Source organism: Dipodomys merriami, unplaced genomic scaffold, assembly GCF_024711535.1.
Source record: "Dipodomys merriami isolate MVZ:Mamm:240054 unplaced genomic scaffold, mDipMer1.0.p SCAF_5, whole genome shotgun sequence".
Taxonomy (NCBI): Eukaryota; Metazoa; Chordata; class Mammalia; order Rodentia; family Heteromyidae; genus Dipodomys; species Dipodomys merriami.
In genome coordinates, this window is record NW_027206068.1 from 20,053,851 (window position 1) to 20,074,113 (window position 20,263).

A 20,263-nucleotide genomic window follows, 5' to 3' on the forward strand; every position below is an offset into this window, starting at 1 on the left:
TTATCATCCAGTTATAAAAAAACTGAAAACAAATTAAAAACTTAAATGTCAAAAACTTAAAAACTACAAAATAAGTTGAAGAGAAAACAGACAAAGAAATGGGACATTGGAATAAACAAAAATTTTCTAGACAAGACTCCAAAAAGCACAGGGGAAAAAAACCCAAAAGTACATGTATCTTTTTTTTTTTTTTACAAAAAGTAAACTTTTCACAGTGATTTAGGCAAGAGTTAAAATTGCCGTGGACACCAATGACAAATGGAGTTTTAATGGAATCAAAATTAAAAGTGAAATTTCAAAGGAAAATGCATTGCTCTCAATTATGATAGCATAAATCATGTAAAATAACTGAATATCTTCCTTCCCATTATTCTAGTATATATTTTCTCTAACTTAAAAAAAAATCAGATAGAAAGACACTGAAGTCATAAGGAAATTAAATTTAATAGGCAGAGAGTAGCTAATTTGAGGGCTTCTGGTTTCTGAGTAACTTGTGTTTCATCCTCTACACAGACTGAAATCATTCAAAGCCAAAGGAAATGTAAATATATTTTAAAAGAGTTGTAGTAGGAATGTAAGTATAAACTTTCCTCCACAGGAGGCACCTTTAACAATGAGATTTCATATGCTGTTTTCTTTTTAAATTTTTTGGACTAATTGGCTTAGATATACCAAATGCATTGTACAAAGCAACAGAATTGTATATTCCCACCAGTTTTCCATAATAGCCAAATGTGTGGAAATGTTCACATATCCATTCAGAAATTACCCCGTTAGGCCAACCTAAAGTGTGCTGGTACTGTGGTAAGACATATAAGGCACAAGGGTATGGGGGTAAGGCAGTCACAGATACATTATGATACCATATACTAAAGTAGAAATGTTAAAAGTGCTTGTAGAAGTTGGGGAGGAAAAACACCTATGAAATGTGGGGAGTCTTTAAAGAAGAACTACCTTGCTTATTGGTTGTTACATTGGGAGATGTTCACCAGATGAAGGAGAAAGACAGATTCATGGCCATAGAGTTAATTCAGAAGGTTTTTTTCCCCAGGTTAATGTCTAGCAGGAGAGACAAAGATTACCTATGTCCATCTCAGAAGGATGACTGAATTCCTTCATGTGAATGTCTTGCCTGTAACCGTTCCACCATGACTACACTTAACACATCAGTGAAGGATGGACCTGGATTGCTAAGAATTTGATAGAGCTGCCAGCTATAGTGACACATCCAGGAAAACAAATCTTAGAATCTGAAAGGTGGAGGCAGGAGGAATGAGAGTTCTAGGCCAGTCTGGTTTCCATAATGAGACATTGTCTCAAAAAAATCAAGAGAAGAATCATGTACTGTTGGTGAGAGGAACTGGTGCCTGAACTCATGGAGTGAGTAGGAATACCATCACTGGCAGGCATTTCTCCCACAGGAGAACAGGATTGTCCCCGAAAGGGGTTCACAAACTAGGAAAAGAGCTTTAAATTTTTCCTTGAGATAATAGGTCATGTAATAAGTCAAGACCTAGAATGTGTATTTAGGGTCAGGTAATGTTGTGAGCTTAGAGTTTCTGTGAGTAAACATCATATCAATATGTGTAAAATACATATACTAATCTGTCTATATGGATACTCATACTGATCCCTAAAAAAACAAGAGCATCCTTTCACTTTAATATTTCTTTCTGAGAATTACAACCATAAGAATATTTGTGTGCTTGCAACTATTCCTGTCTCATTTGTTATGTAAAGGTATAGTTATTTCAGAAAAAATCTTTAGTATTTGAATGCTCACAGTTTAGAATTTTTATGAAATTATGGATGACAATCATGGTTTATGTGACATGATTAGGTAAGGTGAGGCTACATTCTCCATATACATAGGTACATAATATGGATGCAATTGTGCAATCCCACTTTGTGCATAGATAGATAATTGTTATCTCCCTTAGTTTGTTCCAATGACTATATTGAATATATGTGGAAAGAAGAATATATTCACAATTGTCAATTAAGAGAAGACATTAAAAATTTTATATTGAAATATAAAAATTTTCATGTAAAATCTGTTCAGTTAACAAAATAATGTTTGAAAGGGATTCATAGCAAATTCTAAATACATTTGCATATTATAATGAAAGCCTTATTTGGAACTTTTAGCTACATTGCCTTTAGAATGGCAAGTCCTTTCTGAGTATTGTTCCTTAATATGGAACTGTTATATTTCTTGTATAATTAAAGCAAATTTTACCAAACGTCTTTCATTATAACCATGTATGTTTATAACACTAAGGAATGTTACTAATTAATAATTATTATTGGATGTCACTAAACACCCTCTTTTCCTCTGTATTTTTGCCTTTATAGTATTTACAGAAAATTCCAGTATCTACTAAATCCTCGTCAGGTCTACAGTCTTTCTGGAAATGGACCAATGCCAGGGTAAGTAAAATCATTACTATCAACTATACAATAGTAACTAAATAAACTGACAGATCTACAAATCTGTCATTGGAATACAAGCAGCCAGATCAGTGTCTAAATATGTTGAATGTCAACTAAAAAAAAAGAAAATATAGTGCATTCCAAAATAGCTAATGTCATTTCAAGTCGACCCTTCCAACTTGTAAATATTGTGAAATAATATAATCATTATAATTAATAACACTAATACATATACAAATACACTAGGCAAGTGCTTATTCTCCTAAGCTATCTTTGAAGAAATACTCTTTTTTAAATTTTATTTGTTAAGTGTGAAAGATCTGCTGTCAAATAAAGAGAGCCAACAAAAGTCCAGGACAATTTTTGGAGATTGTATGCTCTCTAGAAACTGTTTTCAATGAAAATGTAACATTTTTGATTCCATAATTACACACTAAAATAAATGACCATTAATTGGACCTAGTTAAATTAATAATGTCATCTATTTCCTCTGGTGTTCTTTCTCTCTATCAACATGAAAGTAAGCATTCAGCCACACAGAAAAGAGAGGAGCTGTGTAACCTGAACACGTGTTCTGATACAAAAAGAAAAAGAAAAAAAACAAACACACAAATAAACAATATGATTTAAAGTGTGTCTTTCCAGTCATTCTCAGTATGTAGAAACCAAATACAGAAATTTCATTCTACAGCTCAAAAAAAAAATCATTGCCATTATGTCTTATGTTAACCATTATATTAACATTGAGATTAGGTACCTTCTTAAAAAATCTAATATGCACATATAAGTTACCTGTTAATAAAGACAACTAATTAGCATAATTTCCCTAAGTGAATTCAAATTTTCCTTCTGTTCACTTGTGGTACAGCCCACTGGGCTGGGCAGGTTTCCAGTGGTGAGCAGTGACCTGTGGAATGTCCTTCTTCAGGCCCCACAGAAACTAGCTCAGACTGTCCTCTTTACCTAGTTCCACACTCCACAGGAGATGATGCTGATCAGACTGCAAGTATGAGAGCCAAAGGCTGGAAGTCCCAGTGTAGGAAAGCCAAGTTAAGTCAGAGAAGTAGCTCACTATTCTAGTAGCTCTGAAGATGGCCACAAACTCAGTTAATCCAGAATTTCCTTATATTTCTTAGTTATACCCAGTGTTTACTGATTCTGTCTATTATTAGCTTCATGATTTAACCTCTGTTCCTTGTCTTGGGTGTAACATGAGGAATTATTCTATCTCACACAGTAGTTGTGAAATTAAATAGGATGATAACTGTGTAGCTTATAACAGGTGTTTAGTATGTTCTCAATAAATGCGCATTATCAATAGTATTTATAGTAACATTAATTGATGAATAGTGACACTATGGCTACTTTGTTGATCTATGTAGATACACTTTAACATTAATTTTAGCACTGATTTCTCATTTCTTTTTTATGGCCACTAAACTAAATATGCAGTGCAGGTATTTGTTTGATTTTTCTCTTTCAATTTAGGCACCCAATTTATCCTCCATTTTAATGTATAAAAATGAAAGCTTTATCTATATATAAAATAATTGTAAATCACACAGTGCAGGAAATATTGAGAAAGTAAGTTATCAACTCCACATTGAAAACTACCACTTTTAGGGATAAACATTGTGATTAGGTACCTTCTCAAAAAAACTAATATGCATATATAAGCTAATATCTGTTTGTATACCTATTTACCTTGCATAATCAAGTATGTTGAATATAGTTTTATATAATTTGAGATATATCTTTTTGCATTTTTCTAAAACTATTTAAAACATATGAGCATTTTTTTCATTTTATCAGATATTTTCAGCTTTATTAATCTTAAAAGCTTCATGATATCCCATAAGATTTTTCATTATTCTCTCATTGGCAAATATTTAAGAGGTTTTTATTTCTCATATATTGCTAAATATGCTAAATTTGTTTATGTATTTTTGGAAAGCATATGCAAACATTTTCATAGAATAAACTACTATAGGCAAAAATGTTAAGTTATATCAAAGTTATATCAGTGTCTCTACCTGTCATAAGAAATTGTCTATTAAACTGTGATCCCAGATAATGTATATAATTCTGAATTCTCTTATTAATATCTTGGCAATTTCTATTTTTCTATAAATTTGATAGTTGAAAAAATATTCTTACTTTTGTTTGTACATTTCTAATAAATTATAAAGTTCAATATAATATTTAGAATACTTTTAAATAACCAAAAGAAATATACTCTGGTTTACTATCCAAATAAAATTTAGAAAATCATGAGGTTGCTCATTGCATTGTTAGAGAATAAAAATGATATCTCTGGAATGATAGGAATCTGGACATTTTTATACAAACAAATTATGATTAAAAAAGCAGCCTCAAGGACTATTGAGAGGAATTGACTCCAAATGTTTTTGTTCCACATACTTATTGTTCCACAGATTTGGCATGTAAAGCTTTCTCTCATGTTAAATTATGGGCAGGATTTTCCATATTTTCTTTTCCTTTAGCATAATGGCCTGCTGTATTTTAGATATTGACTCTTTTATTATCTTGGATCAGAGAGTAAAGAGTGCCTGGTTACCCTAATCTTTAAGAAAAGAGTGATTTGAAAACTGCTAAGGTGTTTTGCCACTCAAATTTTAAGCTCGCTCTCTGTGTAACTTAGGCCATAATGGCTAGACCAAAGATGAGAGTAGAGATTCCATAAGGACATTCTCCCTTCCTGTTGTTCAGTAGTAAACCAGTTTCCCTGGGTAAATGAGGAGTAATAAGAGAATATTCTTATTTTCTCAGTGCTTGTTTGTCAAATGGCAAGAATATCCTATTCAATATCAATTTTATTGTCTCTCATGAGAACTCCTCTCTCTCTCTCTCTCCCTCTCTCTCCCCCCGCCTCTCTCTCTCTCTCTCTCTCTCTCTCTCTCTCTCTCTCTCTCTCTCTCTCTCTCTCTCTCTCTCTCTCTCTCTCTCTCTCTCTCTCTCTCTCTCTCTCTCCTCCACCCCTTTGGTTTTAAATCTTCTAAACCACATGAGCTGAAGACCAAGATGGGAAACAAAATGTTCAAACATGAAAATATTAGTATTTATCTATCAGCTATCTCTCTCTATCTATCTATCTATCTATCTATCTGCCTGACTAACATCTATTTTCTATCTATCTGCAAATCATTTTCTTTTTAGGATTTCTCTTTTAGCCATGGAAGTGTCAGACTTGGATTTACTTACATCTTTATTGATTGGATAAGGTACAGCAGCATTATGAGAAGCTTTACTCAGTCTATCAATGTTACTCTCATCTAAAACCATCTTTACTGGAAAAAATATACAGTTTGGTCAGCATCAAATAACTGCACACTCTGTGGCTTTGCCATGTTTACACCTCAAATGGACTATCATAGTGAATATTAAATGCAACTGAAGGCTTTACTTCACAGCTTCAAAATCAGGTATTCAGATATGGATAATACTGCACCATTTACAGCTTTTGGATTTTACCTAATTCAGTGATTTTTATTTTCAAAAGGCCATTTTAATATTCTATCTCACCAACTGCTTCACCTAATAAAACATACTTAACTGCATTTTAGTTCCACAAACACAAACCCATGGCCTTCTATGAAAGATTTAAAGAGCCAGGAATAGTGGCTGCATCAGACATGCAATAAATCACCTGCTATAACTGCTGACAATGGCATGATGTGTATGAAAAGCAAATCCAATTGATATAACAAATATCAACTGCAGTTCCTATTCCATTATGTTAAGGATCTAGTGATGGCTTAGCTCCCTTGAGGTTACAATAACACATTGTGATTTTAACTTGTTCCTTTGATGACAACATTATACACAGGAATCCATAACTACTCTCGAGTCCATTTCTTTCATAATCGTAACCACTGCTAACAGGAATATGAGCCTTTTGAATATTCGCTGGGAATGATTAAGAATGACTTCTGCCTGGTATTCCATTGGAGCATTATTGTCCTAATCACAGGTCCTTACTGAGGAATTTCCTCACAGATTTTTCATCCATGTCCTTTCTAAGTGTTTGATAGGGTATCATATTATTAGTGGACATTATTGAATTGGTGTGTTTCCTATACTGTACATTGTGCTGCTCAGAAGTCAGGCTGCAATTTCTATTGCTTGAATACTGCTCTCAGTCCAAACTGAATTATCTCCTGTCTTTGAGTTGCTTCCTATTTAGCTGTAAGCCACAGAGTAATCCATACTACTCCTGATAAGTTATAAAAAGACATTTATATGATATTTTTTTCTTCTTAAAACATAGGTCTGTAAGCCAGGTGTAGCATCCATTCCTAGTATCCTAGCTACTTACGAAGTAGGGATTAGGAAAATTAAAATTGAAAGCCAGCTTGGGAAAAAAAGTTATCAAGTTTGTAACTCATTGGAAAAAGCCTACCACTCATCTCAGCTATGTGGGAGACTGAGATTATGAGTACTAGAACAACCTAGGCAAAAACAGATAAATAAATATAAAAATTTAAAAATGCAAGCCCCTATCTTGCTATGTATCTCAAACCTACCATATTTACTACTACCAGAAGTACAAATAGGAGGATTTTCATTCCAGGCTAGCCCCAGGGAGAAAAGCAGAGGGTTACTATCTCAAAAATAATTAGAAAAACAAATCTGGAGGCATGCTTCAAGCATCAGGGCTTCGGCCTAGCAGGCAAAAAGACCTGAATTCAAATGCTGGTACCATAAAAACAAAACTAACAAACAGAAAATGTAAAACACAACAGCACTAAAAAAAAAGGAAGAAAGAAAAAGAAACATAAATGAAGAGAATACGATGCAGTAAATAGATCTGGGATGAAACTAAATCTGATAGGATACGATGCATCCTGTAGCTAGATTTGGAATAACTGGCATTTAGACCTAGTCATTTACACCTAGGCATTTAGACCTAGTCATTTGAATGTCTTAAAAATCTCTGGTCAAATGACTACCCTACTGTGAGTTGGTATGTTTGGTTACTTTGTTTTGAAAGCCTAACAAAACTCTATCCAATAGCATGATTCCCTATAATTAAAGGTGGAAACAAAAGATACCCCATATATGTACGTTTTTATTTATACTCAATTGTTGTGTTTATGTATTCTTTTATTTGCTCATTTTCTTCTATAATTTTATTTTTCATATTTAAACAAGATCCCATCTGCAATATTAATATCATCATTTCTATATGTTGCAGATGTTTTTATTCACGTTTGTTCTCTGTGCTTTTAGGTTCATATTTCTTCATTTTTTTAAAATCCATACAAACGTATCAGTGTTTTCCTGCCTTTTCTATACTGGTCTATTTCTCAGTGTTTTTTAATTTGTAGAAAAACCTTGCCTACAAACTAGTTTTTTTTTTTACATTTTATTTTTTAAATAAGTTTTTTTATTGTGAGAATACTGTACAGAGGGATTGCAATCACATGAGCAAGGTAATGAGTAAATTTCTTATCAAGCATTGCTGCCTCCTCCTTGTTTTTCCCCTACCATCCCTTCCCTCCCATCTCCACAACTACATCCCCTTTCCCACCCAAATTGTAAAGTTTGGTTTTAGACATAGCATCTTGTACATCTTATTGTTGAAATGGGTCAACCTGAATCTCTATTTTTAAATTCAAAATTTCAATCCACTGTTTCCCCTTGATTATTTTATGCTTCACATATAATCAAATGACGTGTATGTTAAAGAATTTTGCTATCTTGGGCATTTCTTCTTCATCCAATTATTTGTTTCCTCAGCTGGATTATTTTGTAAAGCTCAGCTCCCCAAATTATTTTCTCAAAATTTAGTGAATTATCTATTTATTTTATTTGTTGGTCGTGGGGCTTGAACTCTGGGCCTGAGCACTTACCCTCAGCTCCTCAGCTCAAGGCTAACGCTCTACCACTTGAGCTACAGTGCCACTTCCGGTTTATCTGGTGGTTTATTGGAGATAAGAAGTCTCATGGACTTTCTAAAGATCCTCAGATCTTATCCTCCTGAGTAGCTAGGATTACAGGCGTGAGTCATGGGCACCCATCAGAATTTAGTGAAATTTTAAAAACTTCACTAAATACTATCACTGATGTATTGCCAGTATTTTGATTGTTTTAAATTAGTTTCAGTAGCATTGTATTAAACTTGCAGTTTCATGTTTATATCATGTCAATATTCTGATTCTTTCTCATGCCAGGGCTCACACCATTTCTCAGATGACAGATCTGATGAATCAATGGATTATTATTTTTTCTTTTTTTGTCAGTCATGGGGCTTGAGATGTCCCTGAGATCTTTTTGCTCAAGGATAACACTCTATCACTTTGAGGTACAGCACCACTTCCTGTAGATTGGATGAAAAGGGATCATTATACAACTTCTCTTTAGCAATGTTCTACTTCATGTATATTTTTGTTGTCAGATCTATCTTAATCTAATATCCTTTACAATATATTAATTTTGGTCTTATCAATATTTCTGGTTTATTATTTTTCAAAGTGCTATAAAAGATTAAAAAATATAAGTACATATATTACATATATAATGCATATATATTAATGATATATGCATATACATGTATATGTATATAAAGAAACATAATATTTAAATATACAGACAAATATATGCCTATAAGCATGTGTAGACACATATGTACATATACACACATATATTTATCTGCCACCTCAAACTTTCAGTTATTCTTTACATTTCTTTATTATCCCATTTTCCCTTTTCATTACACAAAATTATTTTATTCTCCTCAATCATCCTATCTTTAGTTTTTTTCTTTTTCTAACAGTCATTTGTTTTAGATTTCATTTTTATTATATAGGTGATATACAGAGAAATTTCTGTTTCATATGTCAGCTACTGAGTGCATTTCTTTTTGAACATCACTCCTTCTTTCGCTCTCTACCAGTTTTTCCCTCCTTTTTCCTCCCATCAATGACAACAGTGTATAGTTTATTTTCAACATAGTATGTAGTGAATATCACTACTGCATTTGTTTACCCTTTATCTCTCCATTTCTATGCTCCCCCCAAGATAGATAAACTATCAAACAAGTCAAACACCTTCTTGTTTCCATTTCCTGAAATTAATTTCAATGAATTTTATTTTATATAATTGGAGGCACAGAGGCATTACCTCTTTGGGATCCTCCACTAAGAGTATCCTCCTTTGGTCTCACTGTGTGTGAATGCCTAGAGTCCTGTCTAATTTATCATGTCCTGAGGTAGTTTTAATCTAGCTTCAGCATATGAGAGGAAACATGAGCCTTTTGTCCCTCTGAGCTTGGCTTACCTCACTTGATGTGATTTGTTCTAGATCCATCCATTTCCCTGCAAATGACATAATATTGTTTTAATGGCTTCTAACACTTCATTTAAAATAATACTGTTGACACTATCTTTATTATAAGTGATCTAGTGTCTGCAACAATGTTGTCTTCTTTCTGATGGTACTTAATGTATATGTGAATAGATTAGTTGGAGGTATAGTGAGTTGGAAAAATATTCAACATGCAATATAAATTGCACTCTGGACTTTAAGGATAAGACTCTCTTCCCTTCACACCATTGTAATAAACATGCACATTTCTCTTACATAAAAATCCCATATGCTAGTGCAACTTATGGAAAGTTAATATCAAGTTTTGTGTATACTTCTTTCATTGCTTGTTCCCTCCTCCAAGTATCAAGAAACTACAGATGGTTTATTTGCCAATAATTTTAAAAGTTTGAGTACAAAATACCAAGTATTTACTGAAATGGAATGAAAAATAATATTTTAAAAATTATTTAGTTTCCATAGCGTTAATTATGATTAAGTATACTGAATTGTTTTTGAAAATAAAAAAATTACTTTATCAAAATCTTTATTTTCACTCACCTCCACTAAATACAAAACAGAGATAATTTAAAAATAAAACCTACTAACTAACCTAAAATGTCATATATCCCAAATATGAGGTGTCTTTTAATAATAAAACCTTGGTGTACATTCTATTAAAATGAATGTAAAACTTAGAAGATATGTAACAGCTATCACAGATGTTGGTACTTTCCTAATTTAAAAATGTCATTTATCTAACAAATTTCCACCATATTGTTATTTAAATAAAATCCCTCTTGAATCAGAGCTTATGACTTTTACATATGTTTCTTGTTATGAAATCACATCAGAGAGATGAACAAAATCCTCAAAAGACTAAAATATGTCCATCAGATTTCAACCCAACTGTGCTTGAACTATTCAAAAACTATGAAAATCTGCTGCAGCACTTATGTTAAAATGAATCACCCAACTCACCCCTTTTTAAGGTTGCTAGTGCAGATGATGCAGCAAGTTCTCTCCCAATTAACTATGTAACTTCAATTCTGACTGTATTGGGTTCTGTAGTGGTTGAAATTAGAAGTCAATTTAGCCTATAACATGCTGGCAGTTAAAACCACATTCTCTACTTGCCTATGTGCTCCTCTTTGAAGTATGAAATCCCTTAGTTGCTTCTACTTATGCTTACACACACATCATGACGTTATGTTGGAAAAATCTGAACTTTACTATTTCGAAGGAAGAAAAGAGTTCGATAAACTGCAGACTGAAGGACTATATATCACTACTAGAAATTGCTAATTGCCAGAACATTTTAAAAGTAATTTCCATGTTAGAATAACATATATTCACAAGTAAATAGCATTTAACCACTAAAAATTTAACTATGAAGACATAAGAAAGGAAATATATATGATAAATATGAGAAAACTTATATGAATGACAATTGCATTGTATTATGATAGCAGTTTTACAAGGTATTTCCACATAGAAACCCTGTTACGATGACAGATTATGGTTTTTTAATCTACCAAAAAATACAAAAATATTTACAAAAATATAGTAAATACTCATGAATTGCTTCTGGTGAAGCTGATAATTCTTTTTTTTTTTTTTTCCAGTAATGGGGCTTGAACTTTGGCCCTGGGTGCAGTCCCTCAGCTCTTCAGCTCAAGGCTAGTGCTCTACCACTTGAGCCACAGCACCACAGCCAGTTTTCTGAGTGGTTTATTGGAGATAAGAGTCTCATGGTCTTTTTTGCCCGGCCTCCTGAGTAGCTAGGATTACAGGCAGAAGCTGATAATTCTTATATACAAATACCAGTTTCTGATATTGTTTTCTACAAAAGTCAAGTTCCTAAAAAAAAAATATAAACAGCAAGGCTCACACTTGTAATCCTAGCTACTCAGGTGGCTGAGAACTTAGATTTGAAGTCAGCCCGGGCAGAAAAGTCCCCATGAGACTCTTATCTTCAATTAACCACTCAAAAACCAGAAATGGTGTTGTGGCTCAAGTAGTAGAGCTATAGCCTTCAGCACAAAGAGGCCTAGCATCCAGGCCCTGTTTTCAAGCCCTACAACCAACAAAAGTATTCATTTAGGTAGCTGCAATTTTCTATTTATCTAATTTTGAGCATTAGTTTCCCTGTTACAAATTTACCACTATTACAAGGAAATCAAACAATTATGGCTTCTGAATAAAGATAAGAAAATTCATAGTAATAATTGTCTCAAAACCACATAAGAATGATAATGTACTGACCTAGAAACATAATTTAATTATAATTGAGAATAGAGAATAGGGTCGTCTACTTTCAAATAAAATAACAATATAGAAAGTAATAATAAGTGAAATAGTAACTTAACAATTGTGACCACAATATGACAATAAAATAACTTGATTTAACATATATTTTTCAATGGTTTCCAAATGCTAGGAACTAGTCATAGCATTGCAAAATGACATTGGAAAACTAAATAACATATTCTGTCCTCATAGTCTTATACTTTAATGAAAAACACATACGAAACTAATATCTAAAGGATATATTATGTTAACTTGTAGGGTAGAAAAAAGTTCTGCATTGGTAGTGATAATTGTATGATTGTTCTTTTAAATAGCTGGGGCAGGGATAAACTTACAGAGCTAGACATGAAGAAGTAGGCCTTTGGCTGCATGATGATTACTGTGACTATAATAATTGAATTTGCCCAGTATTCCTTTGGTGTATGCCTCATGTCCCAGCAACCAGTACAATTTGACATTTGCCTATGGATTCTGCATTTTTAAAAAATTGGTCATGGGGCTTAAACTCTGGGCCTGAGCATTGTCCCTGAGCTCTTCAGCTCACTGCAAGCAGTCTACCACCTGAGCCAGAGTGCCACTTCTGGTTTTCTGGTGGTTAATTGAAGATAAGAGTCTCATGGAGTTTCCTGCCCAGACTGGGTTTGAACTGTGATTCTCAAATATCAGCCTCCTGAGTAGCTAGGATTCTAGGCATGAGCCACAGGTGCTTGGAGAATTCTGCATTTGTTAATGTAAATATTATTAATTGTTGCATTGCACTATCGTATGAAGATGATTCATTTGGCAACCTTCCTACTTATCCTTCCTGATTTTACTACTCTAGCAATGTGCAACACATATCTCCAAGAACATGCTTTTCTTCAGTGCAAGTTCATCACATCTGTAACATAACCATAAACAAACTTTCCTAATCATTTCCACAAAGAAAAGTAATAGCTTCTTTTGAAAAATTTGCAGACTATGGCCATTATGCCATGGTCTGTTGCTCACATCCCCAGATAGTGGCAAAAAGCACAACTATACCTGGGAAGTGTAAATGGTAATTATGGGAAATAAGAGGTTAGGTGTGCAACTACAGGTTAGGTATTACTCTAGGACACCAGGCTTGACCCTAGAACCAGATTCCAATATGCCACAAGACTGAAAAACGACACAGAAATATGAAGCATAGTATTGCAGAGTACCCTGTACTTATTAACAGAATGTATTTCTTGGTGGCAGCAAGTCCAGTTTGATCCTTGTAACTTGGATCAAATGAAGGGACCTAAATATAGTCAGGACAAATATGCCCTCAATGAAGCCAACATATACCTGGTTTGTTTCAAGTTAGTATTAGTGATTCAGTGCATTCTTGGCACTGTTGGCAACATATCTAATTATAAAACTACAGACAAGACACCCCTCGAATGGTTCTGTTCATTTATATGCAGAAAGTCAATGGTCAGGGTTCTTCAAGATGATAGTATACCTCATGATGGTAACTGCAGGGGTTATCTGCCTGAATCCTTACATACACAAGGTAAGTGTAAAAAGAGATGGCAAGTAAGCCAGTAAGAACACAAAACAGTGCTCCATACTTTTTGTACTTTTCCATGGCACTTTCTTTCATTGAATCTTAATTTACAGCTGTAAGTCTTCGTATCTTGCGGTAGGTTTTTTTTTTATTTTACCATAAAAGTTATCAATGAAATTACTTAAAAGTGAAAATCTTTTCAAATGAAATAGTTCTGGATTTCTGCTCATGCTAAAGGGTTGAGGAAATTTCGTATGCGGCATCCTCCCTGTGAGCTTTTGCGATTGCAGTAACCATGTGGACCTCACAAACTGATACATGCTGGTGAATATTAGCAACTCCTTCCAAATTCATACTGCATTCTCCATCCAAAGGCAGTCCTGTTGACTATGGAAAGTCCCTTTGCTGAACACTCTTTGAAAAATGGATTACTTGCCTGTTTTAAAGTAAGGTTTCAATTTCAACTCTAAGTTTTCTTCCATGTGTAAGAAGCACTGCAATTATTTTGATACAACTGGCAGAATAACTGTAAAACGATGGAGGAAAAACACCTTTGCAAGGAGTACTAGAGAAAAATCACTGCATTTCTCAGTGATCTGAAGTCATTCAATTCACTGACTCCAGTAAAATTCTTGGAAGTTGTTATGTGAAAAATGCTGTCATAAAATCACATACAATTCAGCACTAATGAAACAATTATTTGTTTCTGTGATTATCATTTGATTTCAGATTTTGGTGGAGCTTATTTTTAGAAAAACACAGTTTCTGCTAAATTAAGAACCATGTGGGCTTTGAATTGGTCGTAACAGAAACATGAATCATAATTGTAGCCAAAGAAACATTGACATTCTACCATTAAAAAAAAAAGCTCCCATGGCTCATGCCTGTAATGCTAGTTCCTCAGGAAATCTGAGGACCTGATCTGAGGATCACAGTTTGAAGCCAAACCCTGGACAGAAATATCCCTGAGTTTCTTTCCAATTAACTCCGCAAAAGCTCAAACTGGGGCCATAACTCAAGTGGTTCAGTACAATCCTTGAACAAAAGAGTTAAGACCTAGTGCCCAAGCCCTAAATCCAAACCCCAAGATCAACACAGACACACAAACACCCTCCCCCCACACACCACAATTGTAACATTATGTGCTCTTAAGCTACCTGTAGATACATACACACTAATACACAAATACACACATACTCAAAAATTATTGAGTATTTCTCCTACTTACCCTATAGTTACCATTATTCTGTTTTGTTTTCCAGAATTTCATCCAGTTTTTTCCTAGTACCTTGATTCACCTTTCTTCATATCTAACACTTTACTCAATTTTTGCTCACACTTGTCTCAATATTTACAAGCTAACTGAATTTTATACAAGTTTAAGTAATCAGTTCATATGTGCCTATTTTTAGTTCAATTCTATTTGTATCTAGTCTGCATTTAATGCCTTCAAAGAGCATACCACGGTGACCTGAATTGTGTGGATTTTTCTTTCCTGGCTGCCTTTAATTCAGTGAGATAAAAGATGAAGAAAAGTTGAATTGTTATCAGCTGCTGACATCATGAGTTTAATTCATAAATGAATCTTAAGTAAGAGAATATGTGTGGGTGCTACATCATTTATAAAATCAGTTTGCTAAAGATAGTCAATGTATTTCCTAATTAAACCTATATATGCCAATTTGTAGTTATGTTTTCCCAGTGGATCTTAACAAAGTAACTTTTTTCTTTTTAGAACTATAAAATTGTTTTCTTTCAAAATTACCTCCTTATATCACATTCTAAGTTAATTCAGTGGAATTATCTGACATGTGTACACAATAAAATATTACCTAATTATCAATAATAGAAAAAATTAGAATCACAGCATGAGTTTAAGTAGAAAACCAACCTTAGCAACATTATTCCATGAGTGCTATATTTTAGGAATGCTATATTTTATATTTTAATATTAAGTAGCTATCTTTGGTCCATAGCTATATCACTATATTTTCATACCTGAAACAGTAAAAAGGAATTATTCTCTAGAAGATGAAAAAGTGTATGCATTTCAGTTTTACTTGGAACTTCTTGCTTTATATTTCATGTCAATCTCAGTCACTTAGAAATTATCAATCAGTTCTACTTGTATGTTTATCCTGTAACTCACCCTTTAAATTATATTTCTAAATATATACCCCTACATTAGTAAACATGTAACATATAAATATTCATGAGTACTTTTAGGGAGGGAGATTTATGCAGCATGACCATAAACTTCACTGTACATTTATATTACTGAATACAATAAGTAAATACTGGCTTCATTTACCTTGCTCCTTTATAAGGCAGATAATGGCCAAAAATAAAAGTTGGTTTATATTTTTAAATATAAAAAAACACAAAATTACAATGAATTTTTAAATCCAAGTGGCTTTTATTCATTATCTCATAGTTAACCAATTCTTTGTTCTTGTAGAGAGTAAGTGCTCCAATGATCTGAGTAAATGAGGTTGTCTTTCTAGGCAGAAGAGGGCTGGAAAAAAGAAGACAAAATGAGGGGAAAGAGGGCTATTCTTTTCAAGGTTACTTTCCTATTGAATTTAAATCAAGGAGACTTCCATATCAGTTTGGCTCAGGTAATCTGGGCCCTGATTGGATAACGTGAGTCTCCTATTTTTTGTAAACTAATTCATTACAAAGTTCAGTTTGCCTACAAATACTTAGGTCAAGAATTCCATTTTGGTTTGGCCTGATTAGTGGAAGGCTACTATAAAAGTTCAGTATAAACCCAAGGCCTCCTTTAATATTTAACATCAGGTACTTGGTTCTTAAACATTAATTTCTATCTGTCATATCAGGTATTTCATCTTTAAATATTTATACTAGAAAAATATATTTTTAACAAAAGATCTTTGCAAAATGTTTTAATTATGGAATTGCTTTCTATACATTAGTGAAAATATTTAATCAAATATTACTTTTTTTAATTCCCTCAAAATCACTAGAAAGAAATTCCATGTTTCTTTTAACATTAATTTACCAAGAATTATGAACAGTAGTCAAAGGAAACATCTTTAGACTAGATTCAAACATTTACTGACTTCTTGTTTCTAACTTCTTAGTCACTGATTTTGCTTTCCTTTTCCATCACTGTCACTCCTTCTAAAATTCATGAATGCATAAACAATGTTTTTAGAGCTTTCAGAGTTACTGAAATAGATGTTTCAATTATCAATTGTTTGTAGACTATTTTCTCTAATACTTGGAAAATAGTTCAGTATTAAGATATGTGAGTCATAAAAATGAGTTCAATTTTTTTTGGGGGGGTCTGGTTGTGGAGCTTGAACTCTGGGCCTGGGCGCTGTCCCTCAGCTCTTCAGCTCAAGGCTAGTACTCTACCACTTGAGCCACAGCACCACTTCCAGCTTTTTTCTTTTTGCTTATGTGGTGCTGAGGAATCGAACCCAGGGCCTCATGCATGCAAGGCAAGAGCTCTACCACTGAGCCACCTTCCCAGCCCCATGAGTTCAATTTTTAAAAATAATTATTCCACTAATTCACATAGGATGTAACACCCAAATACTGTAACTTTCTCTTCCATGCAACATTTCTAAAGATGAGCCATGTTTATTGAAACATGTATTTTCTAGTTTACCTAAATCTTTTAATGTACTGTTAAAGTATGGAAATTATAAAATAAGAAAACATCTTTATAATTAGCTGAAAAAAGGGTGTGGGAATTACATTAAATTGGTGAATTCTTACTTTGAAACTGATCTTACCAAGATGGAAAAAAGGGAGGGAGAGAGAGAGAGGAGAGAGAGAGGGAGAGAGAGAGAGAGAGAGAGAGAGAGAGAGAGAGAGAGAGAGAGAGAGAGAGAGAGAGAGAGAGAGAGAGAGAGAGAGATTAAATAACCTACCTCTTCCCTGGCACCAATCTGCAATATAAATGATAGTTTATACTTTAGGGGACAAAATATTTTATGCATAGTTTTTTTCAAAGACTATGCAATAGTAATATACTATCAACATCTGTACAGATGCAATCTGGGTATTAAAAACAAGGTAGAGTGATACATGTGGTGGCAACATACCTGTAAACCAAACTGCTCAGGAGATAAGGACTGAGAACATTGTTTCTTGAGATCTATCTAGGTAAAAAGCTAGCAAGTCCTCCTAAAAACATTCCAAGGATGTTATTATGAATAGTTTTTCTCATATATATATATGTATATATATATATATATATATATGAGAGAGAGAGAGAGAGAGAGAGAGAGAGAGAGAGAGAGAGAGAGAGTTTCAAAACAATAGCTACATCACAGACCAGAAATTACTTCCTGAATTTAGTGAGGCAATTGTGAAGCCATTTAATCTTGTAAGTTTCAGAATAATATGTATGTGTGTACATGCAAGGATGAATATGAATTGAGCAGAATAACGAGTAATAAGTATGCTTGTTTTTGCCTTTAAATGCTTAAATCAGAATGCTTAATGCAAGCTCTTGAAGCAGACATTTTTCTTTTCAACACAAGAAGAGAGTTGATGATATATGAAAAAGTCAGTTTAGAACCTCCAACCTTGTGCTTCTTCAATATGAATAATGCAAATATATTTGGTAAAAATGAGCATCCACCATGCATTGATATACTAAATTATTTATGAATTCCATATTCATGTCATTTGGGGGTCAGTTTATAACATAGACTGTACAGGATATGCAATGTTTAATAGACATGCATATCACTTATGTTCTCAAGTCTGATTCTGACCAATATGTAACTTTCATATAGACATGGCAAGGTCATATTTTTCACAGCTAAATTTAAGACCACAATCACAAAACATACTTGCAAAGAAATTTGGTTATAAACTTCCAAAATGAGCCAATACTATAATATTCTACCTTAACATACTTTTGATATGCTTGAAAAGTATACTGTTATAATACACGAATGAAAAATTACTGGTTCATTGGAATACTTTTTATCTCAACACTTACTTTAGGCTTTTGCATCTTAGTTGAAATGAACTGGTTGTGTTTCAAGTGGCATTGAGCATCACAGCCTCCCCATCTACTTCTTTTAATTGGGGAGAACGAAAATGCTGAACATGAGCTGTATTCTAGAACAATTTTTAAGTGTACAACACACACACACACACACACACACACACACACACACACTTATTCCCTCTAGGAGCAGTGCTTACAGGTGAACTCAGAAATTCATCTTGGATAACTCACATTTTCTGGACTGCTATCCCAGGGCCCCTTGAATATCTGACTTGGAAAACTGGCCTAGTTTCCCTTTCCAACATAATTATAGGTTCCAGGAGAACCATGGGTGTTATGACTACCATTGAAAACAACTCAATCATCATTCATCTCCTTCATAATTATTAGAAGTTTATAATAATTTTATATTAACCATTGATCAGCACAAATATATTTTTGGAGCAAATCATAGTTTTTTTCATTGTAAAATGTTTTCAAAAGAACCCCTTTAAATTGGTAAGTGCTTTCAATGCAGGTTGCTGCCTGTATTCTCTCCTTGTGCCTTCCTTCCCAGTGATGACCCAGCTGCAGGTCCATGCAGCCTTCCTTGGTTACCATGTCTATGCCACGGAGAACTGTGCATTGGGATTCTCCCAAACGTCTTGGATGTGTTTGATCAGAGCTGAACTTTCTGTCCAAGTTAGGTAGTAGGCTGTTTTCTCCACTATCTAATGACCTTTTTTTTTTTATAATTGTAGCCAAACCTGTTCTTGCTGTACAGTCATGCTTTGATTTTTACAAAACTCTCTCTGTGACCATTCAGCCAAAATACTGGTGATGAGAAAGTTGAAAAAATACAAAACCATTTCCTGATCTACAACAGATACATTAATAACATCAATAATACACCACCTAAGCATTTTGTTTATATGAATGTAAAGTCTTCCAAAGCAGGTGATATTAATTCCATTTTAAAGATAAGCAAACTGAGATTCAGCATGATTTCATTATATTTCCCAGCTTACTATTCAATGAGTGAATGAAATAAAGAATGAATGAATCCCTAGCGAAAAGTGCATGGATTGAGTGGATTAAGAAATTGAGGTAATGTGAGGTCACTTTTTCCATCCATTTAGCAATCAATGATAGAGTAAGCTGCTCTGACAGTCACATGGGGTTTATGTTTGGGGGTAGGATGCTGCTGGAGAACCAATGCTGACAATTTTAAAAGAAAACAAGAATGAATAACTGATGAGACAGCATCATGGAGTAGAAGAACAATGGTGAGTCACATGGATGGATAGGCTTTCAGCAGAAACCACCAGCTCTATGGTAAATGCATCCACTGCTGGCATGCTTCAAAAGCTTCCAGAAGCTACAGTGTACATTCGTTTGAAATGGAGTAAAATAGATACAACTGGTAATACCTAACTTAGGAAGAATTGAAAAGCATGACCTTTTTCAATGATCATTAACGGAGTTTGAGCAATTATGTAAGTCCTCTCTAATAAAAAGAGACTCACCATAAAGTGAATGATTTTTTTATTTATATGCTATCAGTTTTAAAGAAACTAGAAAAATCATTTTAAAAAGCAAAGTAAAAGATAGTACACACAGCAACTTCTTTCTTGAAGCAATATAATGTTGATATAAATTAGAAGTGATATAAAAATATTATTTCCTATACCAACATTCTAAGAAAA

General features: G+C 33.6%; 1 protein-coding gene across 5 annotated transcripts in view; it reads left to right on the forward strand.

Annotated features, from left to right (window-relative positions):
- Positions 1-20,263, forward strand: part of Dgkb (diacylglycerol kinase beta) — a 617,161-nt gene that overhangs the window by 247,662 nt on the left and 349,236 nt on the right. For all 5 annotated transcript variants that reach the window (XM_069996159.1, XM_069996161.1, XM_069996163.1 and 2 more), the window contains one exon: positions 2,356-2,430. In XM_069996159.1, the coding sequence (XP_069852260.1) occupies positions 2,356-2,430 (75 nt within the window). The remainder of the gene's footprint in view (positions 1-2,355; positions 2,431-20,263) is intronic.